The following is a 19,612-nucleotide window of genomic DNA, read 5'->3' as shown; positions in this document are numbered from 1 at the left end:
GGAAAGAACATCAGGAAGAACAGCTACTGGGTGCTGGACTTAACACCCAGGTGGTGGGTTGATTTGTGCAGCAAACAACCATGGCACACATTTACCTATGTTACAAACCTGCACATCCTGCCCATGGACCCTGGAACATAAGATAAAAATTGAAAAAAAAAAATAGAAATCCTGCTGTGCTCACTGGTACTATGAAACAAAAGCCCAGCTTCCATCATATCTGACCAGGGACCTCCAAACATTAGAAAACTAACAAAGAGATAACTTAGCTAGAGAATAGAATCAAGGCCTCCTGATTTTGACTCTAATACTAATCATCGCGATCATAGTAATAACTCACATTTTCCTCATACAGCAGCTTAGGAAACATTGTTTGTGTAAATTGCTGTTCTTTCATTTCCTTTCCTGCTTCTAGGTTCTGTGCTCTCCAGCACCACAAGGGGCCCTGTAAAGATAACAGTCTGCAAGCTCAGCAATGTATGATTAATTTTACCTGATTACTATATACGGAATATGCAAAGCACAGGTCTGGGCCCCAAAGGAGGAATTCATAAAGAATGCATTTAGTGTATGGTGGAACCTGAATTTCAGCTATGCATTCTGATTCATAGCATCAGCCTCCACTGAAAGTTCATGAAGGGGAAAAAATTAGTTTATTTAAAGCAACGTTAGTCCACTTTTAGAACACACAGGTGAGAGTGGTTTTCTATCTGATATGATTGGATATACTAGCTATTTTTTATTTTTGTTCTTTTTTTTTTTTTTTTTGAGACGGAGTTTCACTCTTGTTACCCAGGCTGGAGTGCAATGGCGCGATCTCGGCTCACCGCAACCTCCGCCTCCTGGGCTCAGGCAATTCTCCTGTCTCAGCCTCCTGAGTAGCTGGGATTACAGGCACGTGCCACCATGCCCAGCTAATTTTTTGTATCTTTAGTAGAGACGGGGTTTCACCATGTTGACCAGGATGGTCTCGATCTCTCGACCTCGTGATCCTCCCGCCTCAGCCTCCCAAAGTGCTGGGATTACAGGCTTGAGCCACCGCGCCCGGCTATTTTTGTTCTTTTATAAAGATTGTCTTACTGTGTTGGGCAGGCTGGTCTTGAACTCCCTGGCTCAAGCAATCCTCCTACCTTGGCCTCCCAGAGTGCTGGGATTATAGGTGTGAGCCACCACATCTGGCCAAATATATTAGCTATTCACACACCAAGAGACAGCTGAGGTCTATGTGAATATTTAAATGTAATCAGACTAAGCCATCTTCTACTATGTTGTGCTTGGGGGAGAGAAGTTAAGCTTTGCTAGTCTAATTTGAATATGCAAATTTGGTTTATATACTATTATTCTGGCCAGGTGTGGTGGCTCATGCCTGTAGTTTCAGCACTTTGGGAGGCCAAGGCAGGAGGATCCCTTCAGCCCAGGAGTTTGAGATCAGCCTGGGCAAGATGGGGAGACCTCATCTCTACAAAAAAAAATTTTTTTTGAAGTAGCTAGGCATGGTGGCATGCTCCTGTAGTTCCAGCTCCCCAGGAGGCTGAGACAGGAGGTCCCTTGAGCCCAGGAGTTGAGGTGTCAGTGAGCTATGAATGTGTCACTGCACTCCAGCCTGAGCAACAAAGTGAGACGCTGTCTTTAAAAAAATAATAAAGCATAGGTATTATATATATTCCTTATTCATTATCATGTATGTACTATTAGACGCCAATTTTTTCTTTTAAAAGAAACCCCATAGCTGAGCATTCAGCTTTGCTAGGCCCCTCATGAAAACTATTACAAAGGAAAGAAAAAGCACTTTTCTTGATATGATTGAACGTTATCTAGAAGTTAAAAATCTGTGCAAGACAAACTGGAAACTCCTCTCTCTCTCTCTCTCTCTCTCTCTCTCTCTCTCCCCCCTCTGTGTGTGTGTGTGTGTGTGTGTGTGTGTGTGTGTGTGTGTGTGTGACAGAGACATGTACAGTTGAATGGAAGGGATGATTTATGTCCATGCCTGGCCCCAGAACATTGCTTACAATAACCATAAGGTTTCTGGTTTATAAAAATATTTGGAATGGAGGCAAGAAGAGGATTTTTTTGTCACTGCTTGAGACCTCTCGCCCTCAGGAGCTATGGCCTGTGACACAGGGAAGGACAGGCTGGTTTGGCCCATTGGCTCTCAGAGCACTTTATAGACTTTCAGGTATCAGTTGACATCACAGAAACACACAACATAACATCCCTAGTTCACCGAGTCATTTGACTAAAGTGTCCATAAATCAAAATCCCGTCATTGAAACCAAATGAAGTAAAACAAGGATATGTAAAAAGCACAAAAGAGCAATCCTCATGAAGATTTCAGCTGCCATTTTTGCAGAAAGCGGATCCTAAAATTCATATAGAAATGCAAAGAACCCAGAATAACCAAAAAATTTATTGAAGAACTCAGCCTTCTCAACTTCAAAATTTATCACAAGGCTGGCTGCAGTGGCTCACGCTTGTAATCCCAACACTTTGGGAGGCTCAGTTCGGAGGACTGTCTGAGCACAGGAGTTTGAGATCAGCCTGGGCAACATAGCAACACTTCATCTCTACTGAAAAAATAAAAAAATAACTATTAAAGAAGCTCACCACAGAGCTGTAGTAATCAAAATAGTGTGATATTAGCACAGGGATAAACATATAAGTCAATGGCGTAGAATTGAGACTTCAGAAATAAACCTTCACATTTATGGTCAATTGATTTTTTGACAAGGGTACTAAGTGTCGGAAAAAAATAGTCTTTTGAACAAACTATGCTGGGACAACTGAATATCCATATGCAAAAGAGTGAAGCTGGACCCCTGCCTTACAGCATGTGCAAAAATTAACTTGAAAGGAATCAAAGACCTAAATGTCAAAGCTAGAATTACAAAACTCTTACAGAAAAACGTAGGAGAAAATCTTGATGATCTTGGGTTAGGAAATGGTTTCTTAAATATTAAAAGCAAATGTGGGGGCCAGGTGTGGTGGCTTATGCCTATAATCCCAGCACTTTGGGAGGCCAACATGAGTGGCTCACCTGAGGTCAGGAGTTCAAGATCAGCCTCACCAACATGGTGAAACCCCATCTCTACTAAATATAAAAAATTAGCTGAGTGTGGCACATGTCTGTAATCCCAGCCACTTGGGAGGCTGAGGCAGGAGAATCACCCGAACCTGGGAGGCGGAGGTTGCAGTGAGACGAGATCGCGCCATTGCACTCCAGCCTGGGCAACAAGAGCGAAACTCTGTCTACAAAAAGCCAAATGTGGCAAAAGAAAAAAATAGATATACTGAACTTTGTCAACATTAAAAATTTTTGTGTTTTGGAGGATGTCATCAAGAGAGTGAATAAAGAACCCATGGGAAGGAAGAAAATATTTGCAAGCCATGTGTCTGATAAGGGGCTGGTATTCAGAACACTTACAACCCAATAGTAAAATGACCAATAACCCAATTAAAATGGGCAAAGGATCTAAATAGACATTTCTCCAAATAAGATACATCAATGGGCTGGGCGTGGTGGCTCACACCTGTAATCCCAGCACTTTGGGAGGCGAGGTGGGCAGATCACTTGAGGTCAGGAGTTCGAGACCAGCTTGGCCAACATGGTGAAACCCTGTATCCACTAAAAATACAAACATTAGCTGGGCGGGGTGGCACGTGCCTGTAGTTCTAACTACTCAGGAAGCTGAGATGGAAGAATCACTTGAACCCAAGAGGCAGAGGTTGCAGTGAGCCAAGACTGTGCTGCTACACTCCAGCCTGGGTGATGGGAGTGAAACCCTGTCTCAAAAAAAAAAAAAAAAAAATACAGAAATGCCCAAAAAGCACATGAAAACATGCTCAACCCACTAATCATTAGTGAAATGCAAATGAAAACTACACTGAGATGCCACTTCACAACCACTAGTATGGCTAAAACAAAAAACAGATGATAACAAGTGTTGATGAGGATGTGGCAGAAACTGGAGGCCTGATACATTGCTGGTGGTGATGGAAAGTCATGTAGCCACTTTGCAAAAACAGTTTGGGGATTCCTCAAAATGTTAAATCAGAGTTATCACTTGATCCAGCAAATAAGAGATATGAAAATACACATCCACAGAAAAACTTGAACCTACAGCCAAATATGTAGAATGTAAATAGCCAAAATTTAGAAACAGTAAAAATATCCATTGACTGATGAAGACAAAATGGTGTAAAGTACTGGTGTATGCTACGGCATGGATGAACCTTGAAAGCAGTGTCCCAAGTGAAAGAGACACAGAAGGTCATATATGACATGATTCAGTGATAGGAAGTATTGGGAACAGACACATCTGTAGACATAGATCGTGCAGTGTCTTTTTGGGGCGGGGGGTTGGGGGAAAATGGGATGGAAAATGCTAATCGGCATGGTGTTTCTTTTTGGAATGGTGAAAGTGTTCTAAAGTTGCTTGTGGTGATAGTCGCACAGCTCTGTGAATAGACTAAAACCATTGAACCATATGATTTAAATTGATTAATTATATGGTATGTGAATTACATAGTAATAAAGGTATTAAATTCTCTCCCCATGTCAGCTCTCCTCTCAGAAACAGCGCTTTCAACAGCATCAAGCCTAAATTTTAAGTAAGTTTATACAACTCATAAGCTGTGATTATACAGGCCCATATGACTCCTTTGGTCTGGAGAGACATGTTTATTCACAGCGCCACAGGCAGGGCTGTCCTCAGGGGAAGGTACAGCTGCTCTGGGGAGAGAAAAGATCAGGACCGTAATAAGGAGCAGGTGTGATAAGCAGCGTCTTCTAACCAGTCAGGCTCAAAGTTGAGATTTCAGGAATTTGGTCTTGAGATGGTCCCAATTCTTACATGCAGGGAGCTTGACTCCCCTGGCATAGCTTGGAGTCAGGGGCAGTCCAGATGAATTCCATGAAACTGAAAGACCCAGTGCTTTTTTTTTTTTTTTTTTTTTTTTGCAGAGAACCTTGGGAAAGGGAAATGGGTAAATGCTGGCCAAACTATCCTGCGGGTGGAGCTTCCATTCGTCTCAAAGTGCACCTGCCCCAGATGCTGTATCCTCTGGTTGACCAAAACTGGCTACAAGGATGAGAGGTAGCTCACCAAATAGAAAACGGGGGAAAAGCCGTTTCAAGCAGAATGAACCACCTGTTCAAAAACAGGGAAAGAACCAGAGACAGTGAACCCGTCCTCCGCCAGCGTCGCTCCCAGCCCTGCAGGTCAGTCATTTAGTCAGCCTCGTCCCTCCCAGGACTTGGTTTTCTACCGATTCCAGCACTGCTGAGAACTGTTAAGCTTATGAATATTGATGAATGCTAAGTGTATTATAGAATATGTTGTTTCCTAGGAAGAACGATGGCAAGGAAACCCTAGCCGCCCCCACCCAGTAGGAAACAACCTGTGGTATTCCAAAGTGGCAGGACAATGCGTAAATACCACACACCGGTTAAAACAATTCTGTAAGCCATCTGACCCGCCCCCTGGTTCCCTCGTGGAGAATACTTTTTAGGTTGTTTTGATCAGTGGTAAGCGGGCATCAGCTGCCTACTTGGCGTGTTTTGTGTTCTGAGAAAATACCGAACACCTGTTTGTTAATGGTGATCACCTGTTCAGAGAGAATAAATGCATGGGTCAGCGTCTACTCGGGGCCTTCAGCCCGGAATGCTGTCGGCCTCTGAGGCTCTCCGTTCAGAAGGTTGCTGTCCCCTGATGGACCCACTTTGCTGTAATACCTGGGTGTCTGCCTCTCAGTTCCATCAGCATCGCCTGGGTGGGGGTCTCTAAGGCTGAGCTGGTTCTCTGTACACCACAAGTGAGTTCTTTATCCAGAGCTCTCGGGAGAGCTGGTATCTTCTCTTCCTTGTTTTTCTACCTCCATGTCTAACCAAGGTAGCTGCTTAGTAGGTCCTTAGTTTATTTGTTTATTAGCGATTATGACATAGTATGTAATGGTCTTTAGTTTTCTTGAGAAGGCTAAGGACAGTTTAATCATAAGAAACACTAAGGGGCGGGGCCCGGAGGCTCAGGCCTGTAATCCCAACACTTTGGGAGGCCGAAGTGGGCGGATCACAAGGTCAGGAGATTGAGACCAACCTGGCTAACATGGTGAAACGCCGTCTCTACTAAAAACACAAAAATTAGCTGGGTATGGTGGCACATGCCTGTAATTCCAGCTACTTGGGAGGCTGAGGCAGGAGAACCGCTTGAACCAGGTAGTCGGAGACTGCAGTGAGCCAAGATCACGCCACGCACTCCAGCCTGGTGACAGATCGAAACTTCGTCTCTTAAAAAAAAAAAAAAAGACTAAGGAACAGAGGTCTGTGATAACATGATTTGATGATTTCTTGCTTTCTTTAAATTGACTCATCAACTTGAAAGTGTTTTTTTGTTTTGTTTTGTTTTTGTTTTTTTTTTTTACAATGAGTGCTTGCTGTGTTTGCTTCAATTACCCCAGAGATGGTAAGGTTAAGAGAGGAATAAGAGTGAGACACCATATTCGACCCATCTTTGCAGAGAAGCTATAAGATGGGTACATTATGGATGTGTCTCCTGATTGGTTGGAAGATGTGACAAGCACAGATAAGGAAGGCCAGCAGTTTGGGACAGATCAACCTGACTTAAAGCAGGCTCCCGATTCGGCCTGTCTTGGTAGAATAAAGACAGGCATCATCCCAGAGGCTGTTCCGGGGACTGGTTTGGCTGCTGTTCTCGGCAATATTAAGTCAAGGGAGAGGGACTTTGGGATCATGCTTCCACTTGCGGGCGTGGAGAGTGGCCAGGATTCAGAAGCTTCTTTGGAATCTAAGGACAGTTCAGCCACAAGTTGATGGGTTCATGGAAACTTTAGTTCTTTTCTTTAAAAAAAAATTTTTTTTTTTTTTAACTTTTAGGCTCAAGGATACATGTGCAGGTTTGTTACATAGGTAAATTCGTGTCATGGGTGTTTGTAGTACAGATTATTTTATCACCCAGGTATAGTACCTGGTTATAGTTATTTTTTTGGAGCCTCTCCTTCCCACCCACCCTCCCCCCTCAAATAGACCCCAGTGTCTTTTGTTTCCCTCTTTGTGCTCTGTGGAATTCTCAGTTCTTATTTCCATGACTGCAAATAGAGGTCTAACTCAATTCCCCACTCTTCATCTCTAAGGAGTGATTTGGCAGATGGTTAGAATGGAGCCTGAGCACCAGGCCCCTCTCGATGCCCTGAGGGGTGTGTTAGGAGCTGGCTGGTTGGTCTCATTCATCTGCTGGCCAGCTCAGCCTAGCAGTGAGCACATTCAATTGTGAATACGAATGAGAGGAAGTGCCTCAGACCCTAAGACAAAGAAAATGATAAATAGCCTCATTTTATCTATCCAATTTCTTTTTACTGTTATCTAATTTTCAATTATTTTGTGATGTATTTAATAAATCACTGTTTTGGAAATGGCAGAAAATGGAGTTTGGCAAAGGGAGCTTGCCTCTCATCTGCAATCAACTTTGGAACCTAGTAGCTGCCATCCAGGGCTCCTTGTATGTGAGCATTTTGAGGTGGCACCCATGTCTCACCATCTTTCTAGTCCCCCTCCCCTTCTAGTCTTCCCCAGGAACCCAGTGCGATGTTCTATGCCACGTGAGAAGTTAGAAGGTTAAGAGCATAGGAATCCCTGCATCATCAGAGGCTAGCTGGCTGACCTTTCACCCACCCATCTAAAACTGTTCTGGTTATTCCAGTACAGGACACTACATCATAGAACATGGCAGACTTTTATTTCTATCAAATGTTATCGGGGTTGGGACTAAGGTGAGGCAAATAACCTTGTACATGTGTGACTCTGAGAGTGAATTCCTCATTAAATTTTGGACTCCAGGCCCCCCGACTTGCCTCACCCCAATTGTGACCCTGGCTATTACACAAACATAGTGAATGAATGCACTCTCCTCAAAGAGCTCTTGGAGGATATGTCCATAGCTCAGCAGTTCAAGGTAAAGCAGGCAGCAACAAAGTCCACACAGTGATTCAGGTCCTGCCGTGGTTCAGAGAAAGGAGATATCATGTCCTGCTAAGGGCATCCTGGAAAGCTTCATGGAGTAGGTGCCATCTAATTGACAGCTCTGAAGGATGGCTGGGATGAGGCAGCTGAAAGATATAAATAGTGGCACAACCTTGGAAATAAGAGCAAGATCAAGATTTAACTTTGCCGTTAACTAGATATATGACCTTAAACAAGTCACTTGGCAAATAAGGGTTCTAATTTCCTGATGATTTATAAGGCACTCTAGTGATGGCTCCTATAAATAGTGGTGCAGGAGCATCAGCAGAACCTAGTGCTTCTCAAAATGGTGCAGAGATGGTGAGTCCATCTCCTAACGTTTCCTGTGGACCAGTGGCCACCTGAGGAAGATGCTAATTGGGTTGATAGAAATGGGTTAAAGTGTTTAGCTGGGCTTGGCATGGGATATGTTTGGGGACTGATTTTAATTTTAGAAACAGAAAATGTTCATAGCATTTTCTCTCCTACTCCTTTTTCTTTTTCTGAGACAGGGTTTCACTCTGCCTCCTACGCTGGAGTGCAATGATATGATCACAGCTAATTGGAACCTCGAACTTGTGGGTTCAAGGGATCCTCCCACCTCAACTTCTCAAAGCTCTAGGATAACAAGTGTGAGTCAGTGCATCTTAGCTCATAATATTTTCTTATTATAAAGTTTTTTGGAGCCAGGCATCATGACCCATGCCTTTAGTCCTAGCTACTCAGGGGGCTGAGGCAGGCGGAATCTTTGCCCAGGAGTTTGAGACTAGGCTGAGCAACATAGCAAGATTTCATCTCGGAACAAATGATTTTTTTTTTTTTACTTCTTCATAACCTTGCAATTGATATGTAACTTCTTGGATAATGATGAATTCCTATTTGTAATATACAGCTTTAAAAAGATGGAATTGTATTATTACTATGGTTCTAAAATACATTTCCCCTATTCTTCATAATGTAGCCTGGGCAGCTTTCCAAATCAACACACAGTTCTACCTAACTTCCTATTTAAGGTGGCATAGTTTTCCATTGTATGCTGGTAACAGTGTTTTCTATCCAGTCCCTTGTTGATGGTCATTTTAGTTGTTTTTTTATGCAAATAATTCTGCAGTGAGCCCACATGTACATATAACATTAAATATATGGGACGATATATTTGTAGGGTAAATTCTTGGATGTGGAAGTGAGATGCCATCTATATCCTCTTGAAAGGTAAATTTGTTTTATTAATTATTAATGAATTCACATTGAATGCCTGAATGTGAACTACGACCTGGAAGAGGGTGAGACAGGGAGCAGGGAGGGAGTTTAGGGGCTGCTTCGGAGGAAGGTACTGATGGGACATTCCTATAAAGTTCCAACTGGGGGCATCATTTTTTGGGTCATTAACGGGACTTGAGGCCTACTGTAGTTGTATTTCTAGATGTACTCTCATTATTGGAGTTTTCTAGAAATTTTGCAATTTCAGTTTGCATTTCCCTTGACCTGTTTAATAAAGAGTTTTAAAACATTTCCAGGTAAAAAGACATTATTTCAAATAGTTTGTCAGTAATTTATAGTTTTATTGTATTGTGGTTACAAGTTTTTGGCATTTCAATTTTTGCAATTAATTTAGATTTTCTTTGTAGCTTAAAATATGGTCAATCATTATAACTGATTTATATGTACCTGGGGAGGAGATTATCAGGAGGTAGGCTTGAATATTTAACTGTTTGATACATTTTTTGATTAATTTAGATTTTCTATATACTTGCTAAATATTTCCCCTTTAATTTGTCTAAGTCTGAGGGTGGTGTTTTAAATTCTCTTATTAGTGTGAGTTTGTCTATTTTTCCTTCTGTCTTCTATAATTTCTGCTTTGTGAAAGTTGTTGCTATATTATTTTGTGCATACAGGTTTACAATCTCATGCATTATAGATTTTAACATTATAAACTATCCTTCTTTGTCTTGTCTAGTGCTTTTAGTTCTAAATTCTAGCATATTTGACCATGACACCTGTTTTTATTTTAACTTTGCCATTTGAAATTAATTTTTTACTTTTTGATTTGATCTTTCTAATTAGTTTTGTTTGTGTTTCTTGAAAAAACATAGGGTTGTATTTATTTTGTTAAGTTTTTTTGAGTGGGTGCATTTAGCCTATGTACATTTACTGATATTAATGGTAGGTGTAGTTTCAATAGTCAAATTTTTTGCATTGCCTTTACTATAAACACGTGAAATCCTTTACTCTTTGGCTTCCTGGTGTGAAAACCTAACACAAACCAGCTTAAACAAAAATGTAGGACTTTTTGGAAGGTCCCTGGGATGGCTCATGGAAGATAAGGTGGACCTAGAAACCGGGGCACCAGACGGAAGAAATGTTCATAGCCAGATTGACAGAAACTTGGGATGAAGCAGAGAAGAGATGGTTGGGAGAGACTGTGGATGGATGAGGACCCGTGGAAAAGTAGCAGGGAAGCTTTCAGGCTGTTGAAGAAATGTCCAGTGAGGTTTAAGAAGACTGTCTTTTGTGTAATTTTAAAAAATATTTAAAAATTTGATACAGGAATATTCAATGATGTTACATCACAGCTTTTTGAATAGCTTTTTTTATTGTGGCAAAACATGCATTGCATAAAATTTATTTATTTATTTTATTTTTTATTTTATTTTTGCAGGATCTCACTCTGTATCACCCAGTCTGTGTGCAGTGACATAATCATGTTCACCACAGCCTTGACCTCTGGGCTCAAGTGATTCTCCTATCTCAGCTTCCCATGTGGCTGGGCCTATAGGCACATGCCACCTGCCTGGCTAATTTATTTTTAATTTTTGTAGAGATGGGGGTCTTGCTCTGTTGCCCAGGCTGGTCTGGAACTCCTGGACTCAAGTAGTCCTCCCTCCTTAGGCTCCCAAAGTGCTGGGATTACAGGCATGAGACACCACACCTGGCTTCATCATAACCATTTTTAAGTGTACTGTTCAGTGGCATTTAGTACATTCGTACTATCGTGTAACCATCTCCACCATATATCTCTAGAACTCTTATTATCAACCCAAACCTAAACACTAAACACTATCTCCCTATTCCTGGCCTCCTCCTGGCCCCTGGCGATCACTATTTGACATTCTGCCTCTATGAATTTCACTGTTCTAGGTACCAAGATACAAGTGGAATCCTACAATATTTGTCCTTTAGTGACTGGGTTATTTCCCTTAGCATGATGTCCTCAAGGTTCACCCATGCTGCAGTAATGTCAGAATTTCGTTCCTCTTTAAAGCTGAATGATATTCCATCGTATGTATGTACAACATCTAGTTTATCTATTCATCCATTCAACTGTCAGTGGACGCTGGGATTGCCTTCTCCTTTTGGCTATTCTCAATAACGCTACTACGAATGTGGGTGTATAAAATCTGTTCGTGTTCCTGCTTTCTGTTCTTTGGGGTCTATATCCAGGAGTGAAATTGCTGGATCACATGATGATTCTGTTTGATATTTTACGGAACCACCATTCTCATGCACAATTTTAAGTTGTTGGGTCTGTTGGACTTTCCACATTTCCAAACTTTCTAAGTCTGCTAAAGACACTAAGGTCTGTGCTACCTATAACACCTCTCTCTCTCTCTCTCAAGCTCCGCATCCAGTCCTTCATTGTTGATTTTACCCTAGAAATAGCTCCCTCTGGCCCGGCGCAGTGGCTCATGCCTGTAATCCCAGCACTTTGGGAGGCCGAGGTGGGTGGATCACCTGAGGTCAGGAGTTTGAGACCAGCCTGACCAACATGGTGAACCTCCATCTCTACCAAAAAATATAAAAAAATTAGCTGGGCATGGTGGTGGGTACCTGTAATCCCACCTACTTGGGAGGCTGAGGCAAGAGAATTGCTTGAACCTGGGAGGTGGAGTTTGCAGTGAGCTGAGATTGCTGCACTCCAGCCTGGGTGACAAGAGCAAACCTCCCTCCTCAATCCCTGTACTTCCTTTCCATCTCCATGGTCACCATGGCTGTCTGATGATATGGTCTTCTCTCTCTGGGCCACCTCACATCTATTGTTTCTCTACAATCTGCCGTTCACACCGCAGGCATGGTGTATAAAACAATATATGCCGTATGATTCCACTGTAGTCTAAGGACAGGCAAAGCTGTGGTGAGCAAAATAAAAACAGTGGTAGTTGTGGGTGGGGGGTATTGGAGATGGACTGAAAAGGCTTGATAGAGAACTTTTTGAGGAGACGAATGATTCTGTATCTTATTTGGGTATTTGGTGTTACTAGTAATTACATTTGTAACACTCATTGATTTGCCCGTGCCCCTGTTTTTCTTGTAAATTACAGCTACGCCTTTCATCACCCCTCACCCCACCCTAGATTCTCCCCTCCACCTCCACCTGAAATTCCTCAGTGTCTTTGCCCTGCTCTCAGGTGAAAGACCCCATGTTAGCCTTGACCTGCATGCTGTGGCCCACCTGAACCTCCTCCCGTCTCTCATGGCACTTGTCTTCTTTCTGCATACTGCGCACCTGGCAGTCTTTGGTTTCCTTGGCTTAACACCTGCCATGGGGCCTGAGGATATGCGATTCCCTCTGCCTGGTATTCTCTTCTGCCTTTTCTTTGCCGAGTCAATTCCTATCTATCCCTTAGAATTCAAGGATGTGTCATTGATCCAGGGAAGTCTTCTCTGACCCACCAGGCTGCAAGGTGCTCTCCAGCCTTACGGACAGCCCTTTTGTTTTTATGACTCTATGATTCTGAATCAAATTGTATCGTGATATGACTCATGTCCATCTTTTCTACTGGAAGCTGTGTGACAGCGCGTCTGAGCTCACGCATCAGTCTGTCCTCAGTGCCTAGCATAGTTCCGAGTACACGGGAAATGCCCAGCAAATGTTTGTTTGGGGAAGACTGAAAGACAGGTGGAAAGAAGGAAGAGAAGAAAGGAAGGCAAAAGAAAGAGTGATAAATAAATAAAATTTGGGGAAGTCCAAGACTGGGCTTCATGTTCGAAGGAACAACAAATGGAGTGGGTTGTGAGCGAAACCCAGAAGGCACAGGGCATTTGAGTAAAGCTGTTCCCGTGAGAATCTAAGGCTAGAGGAATTCACAGAAATCTTAGAGCGGGATTGGCTTTACCACAGATCCCCAGAGAGGAAGTCTGAATCAATTCTCTCTGTATTCAAAGGACAAGGTGACCCTTGCAGGACAATTCTCTGGGTGGCCTTGAGCTGGCTGACTTTCTCCCCTGCACCCGTCTCATTCATAGCTGGTAGAATGTTCTGTCAATGCAACATCCTGAGATAAGAGGGAATTGGCTGGGACAGCCTAGGATCTATTAAGCTCCCCATGGAGACCAGGATGGTCTTCAACACCTTAGCCCAGTGTGTCATGATACCCCGAGGTATATAATCCGGGACAGGCTGCCATTTGGGGTTCCTCAGCTGTGGTGCAAGTGTGCTATGTGAAGATAAGACTCCTGCTCCAGGCAGCTTTTCAAAGCCTGGGAGGGACCAGGTCGCAGTAAATGCTGGGCTTCGGTCATCCCTTGCTGTCTATCTGTAAGAAATGATCCTGCTTCTTGTTGCTTGTGTATGAATGTGTTCTGTCTCGCTGACTCGGACAATTTGGGAACTAGTGCATAGTGAACGTGTTCCAATGAGGATACACGTGCTGGTGAAGTTCTTAGGAGGGAGCAACCTCAAAGTGAGTGTTAATACCCCTTCCCCCTTCTTTCTCCATTGGGTGAAGGCCTTACGTTGCATTGTGGTACCCTGGCTCTTTGTTCATCTTTTTCTTCCCCATCAAAAAGAGAGGAACATGTTACCTGGCTGTTCTTTTTTCTTTTCTTTTCTTTTTTTTTTTTTTTAACTTTTAAGATGAGGGGTATGTGTACAGGACATGCAGGTTTGTTACATAGAGAAACGTGTGTCATGGGGGTTTGCCGTACAGATGATTTCATCACCAGGTATTAAGCCTAATGCCCATTAATTATTTTTCCTGATCTTCTCCTTCCTCCCAACCTCTCCCCTCTGGTAAGTCACAGTGTACATGGTTCCCCTCTCTGTGCCCATGTGTTCTCATCATGTAGCTCCCACTTACAAGTGAGAACATGTGGTATTTGGTTTTCTGTTACTGCATTAGTTGATAAGGATATTGGCTCCCAGCTCCATCCATGTCCCTGCAAAGGACATGATCTTGTTCCTTTTTACGGCTGCGTAGTTTTTCATGATGTATATATACCACATTTTCTTCCACCAGTCTATCAGCGATGGGCATTTAGGTTAATTCCATGTCTTTGCTATTGTGAATAGTGCTGCAGTGAACATATGTGTGCATCTGTCTTTATAACAGAATGATTTATATTCCTTTGGGTATATACCCAGTAATGGGATTGCTGGATCAAATGGTATATCTGCCTCTAGGTCTTTGAGGAGGCACCACAGTCTTCCACAATGGTTGAACTAATTTACACTCCTATCAACAGTATAAAAGCATTCCTTTTTCTCCACAACCTTGCCAGCATCTGTAGTTTTTTGACTTTTTAATAATAGCCATTTGGACTGGTGTGAGATGGTATCTCATTGTGGTTTTGATTTGCATTTCTCTAATGATCAATGATATTGAGATGTTTTCCATATGATTGTTAGCTGCATGTATGTCTTTTGAGAAGTGCTTGTTCATGTCCTTTGCTCACTTATGGGTTTTTTTTTCTTACAAATTTGTTTCTTATAGACGCTGGATATTAAACCTTTGTCAGATGCACAGTTTGCAGATTTTTTTTTCAACATTCTTTATCCAGCTTGCCATTCTTTGTCTTTTAATTGGAGTATTTATCCCATTTGCGGTTAAGGTTAGTATTGCTATGTATGGATTTGATCCTGCATCATCATGATGCTAGCTGGTTATTTTGCAGACTTTTTTTTTGTGGTTGCTTCATAGTGTCACTGGTCTGTGTGCCTCAGTGTGTTTTTGTAGTGGCCGGTGATGATTTTTTCTTTGTACATTTAGTGCTTCCTTCAGGAGCTCTTTTAAGGCAGGTCTAGTGGTCACTAATTCCTTCAGCATTTGCTTGTCTGAAAAGGATCTTATTTCTGCTTTGCTTATGAAGCTCAGGTTGGCCAGATATGAAATTCTGGGTTGGAATTTGTTGAATATCAGAGGGTCTGGCTGGGAGGTCCCACCCAGTGCAGTGGAATGGATTGAGGTCCTGTTTAAAGCAGCAGCCTGGCCATGCGTCTGCGAAGCAGCTGTGGTGTGCTAGGGTATCATTTCCACCTTCAGTTGGTTTAGGCTCTCCAAAGCCCACAATCTGGAATGGCTGAGTTGCCCAAAAAGCCAAAGTGGTGGCCCGCCCTCTCCGCAGGCACTCCATCACACAGAGAAATCGGAACTCTTGGCTGGTGCTAGGATATGGGTGGGGTGGCTGGAAGCCCTGGCTGGGAGGTCCTGCCCAGTGATGAGAAATGGATCTCAGTCCTGCTTAAAGGAGTCTGGCTATGTTTTGGTAAAGTAGCTGTGCTCTGGTGGGGAATCCCTTTCTTCTCTGGTCCATTTGGACTCTCCAAAGCCCACAGGCTAGAAAGGCTGAGTTGTCCAAACAGCAGTGAGGATGGCCTCCTCCTCCCCCTGGAACTCCCTCCCATCTCAGGTAGACACTACCCTGTTGCCAGTGGCTGGTTGGAATTCCAAGCCAGTCGATCTTTTTTTGTGACGTGCCATGGAGGTGGGGCCTGCAGACTAATGCTGCTTGGCCCTCTGGATTCGGCCCCCTTTCTAGGGATATCTACAGACCTTTTGCCTTGCCTGAGTTGCAGTCACCTTTGCTGGGGATCCTGGGGCTGAAGTATATAAAGCTTCTGGGTCTCTGCACACCTGAGCGGCTGCTCTGCCGAGACTCCACACAGCTGTGTGTGTCAGACCCAAGGCCCTGGTGGAGTGGGTTCATGAGAGGGGACCTCCTGGTCCCATGGTTGCAGAGAAGTGTGGTTTCCTGGGGTTGCACATTCACTCACCACTTCCCTTGGCTGGGGGTGGGGGTTCCCCTGGCTCCCTGTCACTCCCAGAGGGGTCATTGCCCTGTCCTGCTTTTCTCCATTCTCCATGGGTCGAGCTGTTTCCCTGATTAATTTCAGTACAAGTACCTAGATGTTTCACTTGAAGTTGCTATATTTACTCATCCCTTCACTCCTCTCTGTGAACGTGGCCCAGTATAGCTGCTTCTCACCTGCAACTTGCCCTTCAATCTGGCTTTTCTTTTTCTGCACAAAAACTTGACACATGCCTAGAATGTGTAATGACCACATGTATCACATAAATATGTACAAATATATATCAATCAATAAATTACAAAACACTTGCCACTTTCTGCTCATCCAGGAAAAGAACCATATTAGTGGTCTTAAAAACTTGTGGAAAGCAGACAGGGATATATATCAGTATCAATCAATAACCAACCTTTGTTAAGCTATTAATTATTTTAAATCCTCTTTAAAAAAAAATCAATAACCAGGCAGGTGCAATGGCTTATGTCTGTAATCACAGCACTTTGGGAGGCCGAGGTGGGTGGATCACTTGAGTTGAGGAGTTAGACCAGCACAGACAACATGGCAAGACCCTGTCTCTACAAAATACGATTTAAAAAATCTAGCTAGTTATGGTGGCTCATGGCTGTGGTCCCAGCTACTTGGTAGGCTGAGGAGGGAGGATTGCTTGAGCACAGGGGGTCAAGGCTACAGTGAGACATGTTCATGCTACTGCCCTCCAGCCTGGGCAACAGAGCAAGACCCTGTCACTTAAAAAAAGAACTTAATGACCACTTTACATTGAAGACTTATTTGCTTTCTTTAGTTGTTTTACATCTGACTTTCTGTCAGATATTTAACAGGGAAGGACATTTTTCTGAACAGTTGAATCACAATGGACTAAAACAGGGTAGCTTCGAAACTGGTTTGGTGGTTTTCTTGTGCTGGTTCCTTAGGTTATTAGCTGACATTACTGGCACCCAGACTTGGGGGTCCATTTTAGAGTTCAAGGCAAATGTCTATAAGCACATTTCTTGAGTTAGGCCCTTGACTCCCCATTTACCTTGAAAAAGTGAAGGGGTTCCATGCAGACCTAGACTGTCTAGGCCAGTTGTGCTTGCTTGGGGGTGATGCTGCCCTTTATGGGACGTTTGGCAATGTTTGGAGACACCTTTGGTCGCTACAACTTGAGGGAGGGGTGCTACAGGCCCCTGCTGCTAAAACTCCTGCAATGCACAGGACAGCCTCTCACAACAAAGAACTAAGTAGGCCGAGATATCAAGAATGCCACGGTTGGAAATCCTGCTTTAGACCTGCGTGCATGTGTGCTGTGAGGGATCAGGGCCAGGAGTCTTGGCTCCCTGTGTTCTCGGGGCTTCCACATGAGAAGGCAGGTAGTACCCATAAACACTGACTTTGCGATGAGACACACGAAGATATTAAAGAGGGAATATGAACCTCTCAGGTCAACATGAAAGAACTTTCTATTCTTAGTTGAAAGCAAAACATGAAAACTGTGAAAACCACCACTGTGGGGCTTCAAGACAGGTCCACACAGAAAAACAAAATTAATATAAAAGTCAGCCCAATTCCGTCACCCATCTCCCTATTCAACGAGGCTATCCTTTGTTTAAGGGAGTGTCTAGACAGTTATGTATGCGGTTTTTTATCCACTGTGTGGGACGTTTAGGTTCTAAAGTAATGATGTTTAATTACTCTCAAGTCACTATGCTAATCTCTAAGTGAGGGGTATTGAAAATTTGGCTGTTTACTCTTGGCAAACATGATTTGCAAGCATTGTCAGTGATGTTATTTCAGACAGAGCTCATTAAATTCTGGCCGAGAAGCAGAGCCCTCAGTGCTGTGGGGCCACCTTCTCGATGCTTTGGTGTCGTCAGATGCTGTGCTTAATGAAAAACATGCCCGTTTCAGCCTTAAATGTCTGTAATTTGACTTTCCCTTTACAAGTGTGGCCAGGTCCTTAGATGTAGAGATGACCTCTGGCAAGGGTAGGTATTTATTTATTTTTTTTGAGACGGAGTTTCGCTCTTGTTACCCAGGCTGGAGTGCAATGGCATGATCTCAGTTCACTGCAACCTCCACCTCCTGGGTTCAGGCAATTCTCCTGCCTCAGCCCCCTGAGTAGCTGGGATTACAGGCACGTGCCACCATGCCCAGCTAATTTTTTTTTTTTTGTGGATTTTTAGTAGAGACGGGGTTTTACCATGTTGACCAGGATGGTCTCGATCTCTTGACCTCATGATCCACCCGCCTCGGCCTCCCAAAGGGTAGTTATTTTTATGTTAGCATTTGACCCTTAGTGCCCACCCAGCTAAGGAACAGGTCTCCAGATACACTCATGCCCTTTGCACAAGTGTCTAGGTATGTGTGTTGATGTCGTTTGGACATTTGTTGATCATGGAGGGACATCCCTCATGGTTAGGTGCTGCCTTTGTGATTGTGAGATCTGGTCATTTAAAAGTATGTGGCATGTGGCATGCTCCCTTCTCCCCATGGCCACCTGCGTTCCTTCTCTCACTCCTGCTTTTGCTGTGCGACACGCCTGCTCCCCCTTCACTTTTTGCCGTGATTGGAAACTTCCTGAGGCCCTCACCAGAAGCAGATGCTGCTGTGCTTCCTGTACAGCCCACAGAACTGTGAGTCAATCAAACCTCTTTTCTTATAAATTATGCAGTGTCAGGTATGGATTTAGAGCAGAGCAAGAACTGCCTAACACATGAGTGCAGAGTATGGGGTGGAGGACAGGCAGTGCTCAGCCTCTGTTCTCCTGTAGGACCCTCCTGATATTCCCACTGCTGTTGGCTTTGCCACTTCTTCTTGGCATTTGACGACCCACTTGATTGACTGTTTTGTATCCCGATTCCTCTGCCTTCAATGACAAACCAGGACGAGGACCACTGCTGTTGACGTGACTTGGCCTCTGCTCTTCCCACTGTAGCTACCTTTATCACTCCTTTCTCTCTCACCCCAAGTCAGAAATCCTGAAAGCCAGGAAAGGATTCCTCTCTAAACGTGAACACAGCTTTCCAAGTTAAACTCTGATGGCTTGACTTCAGCCAGCGCATTTGGCTACCGGGCTTCAACTTCCAGCTTGCTCAGGCTGCCACAAGTACTTAACTGAGTCTGGTGGAATCTCAGGCCAGCTGCAGGCTCTGCCATTTTCAGAGTTGATCCTAGGTCAGCAGACATTTTAGCCGCACACTGTCTCAGGCACGTCTAGCCCTCTATTCAACACTCAGTTTGCTTACTAGCTTTCCGGCACCTCAGTCCTCACAGATTGTGGCCTTGGTCAGTCAACCTTCCTGTAGTTTTCTCCAGTTACGATTTGTTTCTTCCCTCACCTCCTGGTCCAGTTCTCACTATTCTCACAATTTCCCCAGCAGGCATTCCATGGACAGCAAGAATATGCTCAGCCTTTATTTTCAGCAAGGCTCAAAACTACATTTTCAGCAAGTCCCATCCCCCATATCGTCTACCTTCCCCCTTCTGCCTTTACCAAGATTCCTACGGAATGCAGGATTTTATGAATCTCTGTAAATAGGTAATCTAGATAAGAGCTCACCCTCCAAGCAGTGCAGCGT

The 19,612-nt window shown here is 43.6% G+C and overlaps 1 protein-coding gene across 5 annotated transcripts in view; it reads left to right on the top strand.

The window, feature by feature from the left end:
* MTHFS (methenyltetrahydrofolate synthetase) overlaps window positions 1–19,612 on the top strand; it is a 296,448-nt gene that overhangs the window by 78,051 nt on the left and 198,785 nt on the right. The window contains exon 4 of one of the 5 annotated variants that reach the window (XM_074399921.1): window positions 4,961–5,218. The exons of the other annotated variants lie outside the window; for them this stretch is intronic. Coding sequence (XP_074256022.1) covers window positions 4,961–5,097 — 137 coding nt within the window. The 3' untranslated portion in view covers window positions 5,098–5,218. The remainder of the gene's footprint in view (window positions 1–4,960; window positions 5,219–19,612) is intronic. 5 annotated transcript variants of the gene reach the window in all.

Source organism: Saimiri boliviensis, chromosome 5, assembly GCF_048565385.1.
Source record: "Saimiri boliviensis isolate mSaiBol1 chromosome 5, mSaiBol1.pri, whole genome shotgun sequence".
In the NCBI taxonomy this organism is placed as follows: Eukaryota; Metazoa; Chordata; class Mammalia; order Primates; family Cebidae; genus Saimiri; species Saimiri boliviensis.
Note: the sequence above shows the minus strand (reverse complement) of the source record. Positions and strands in the feature narration are given on the sequence as shown.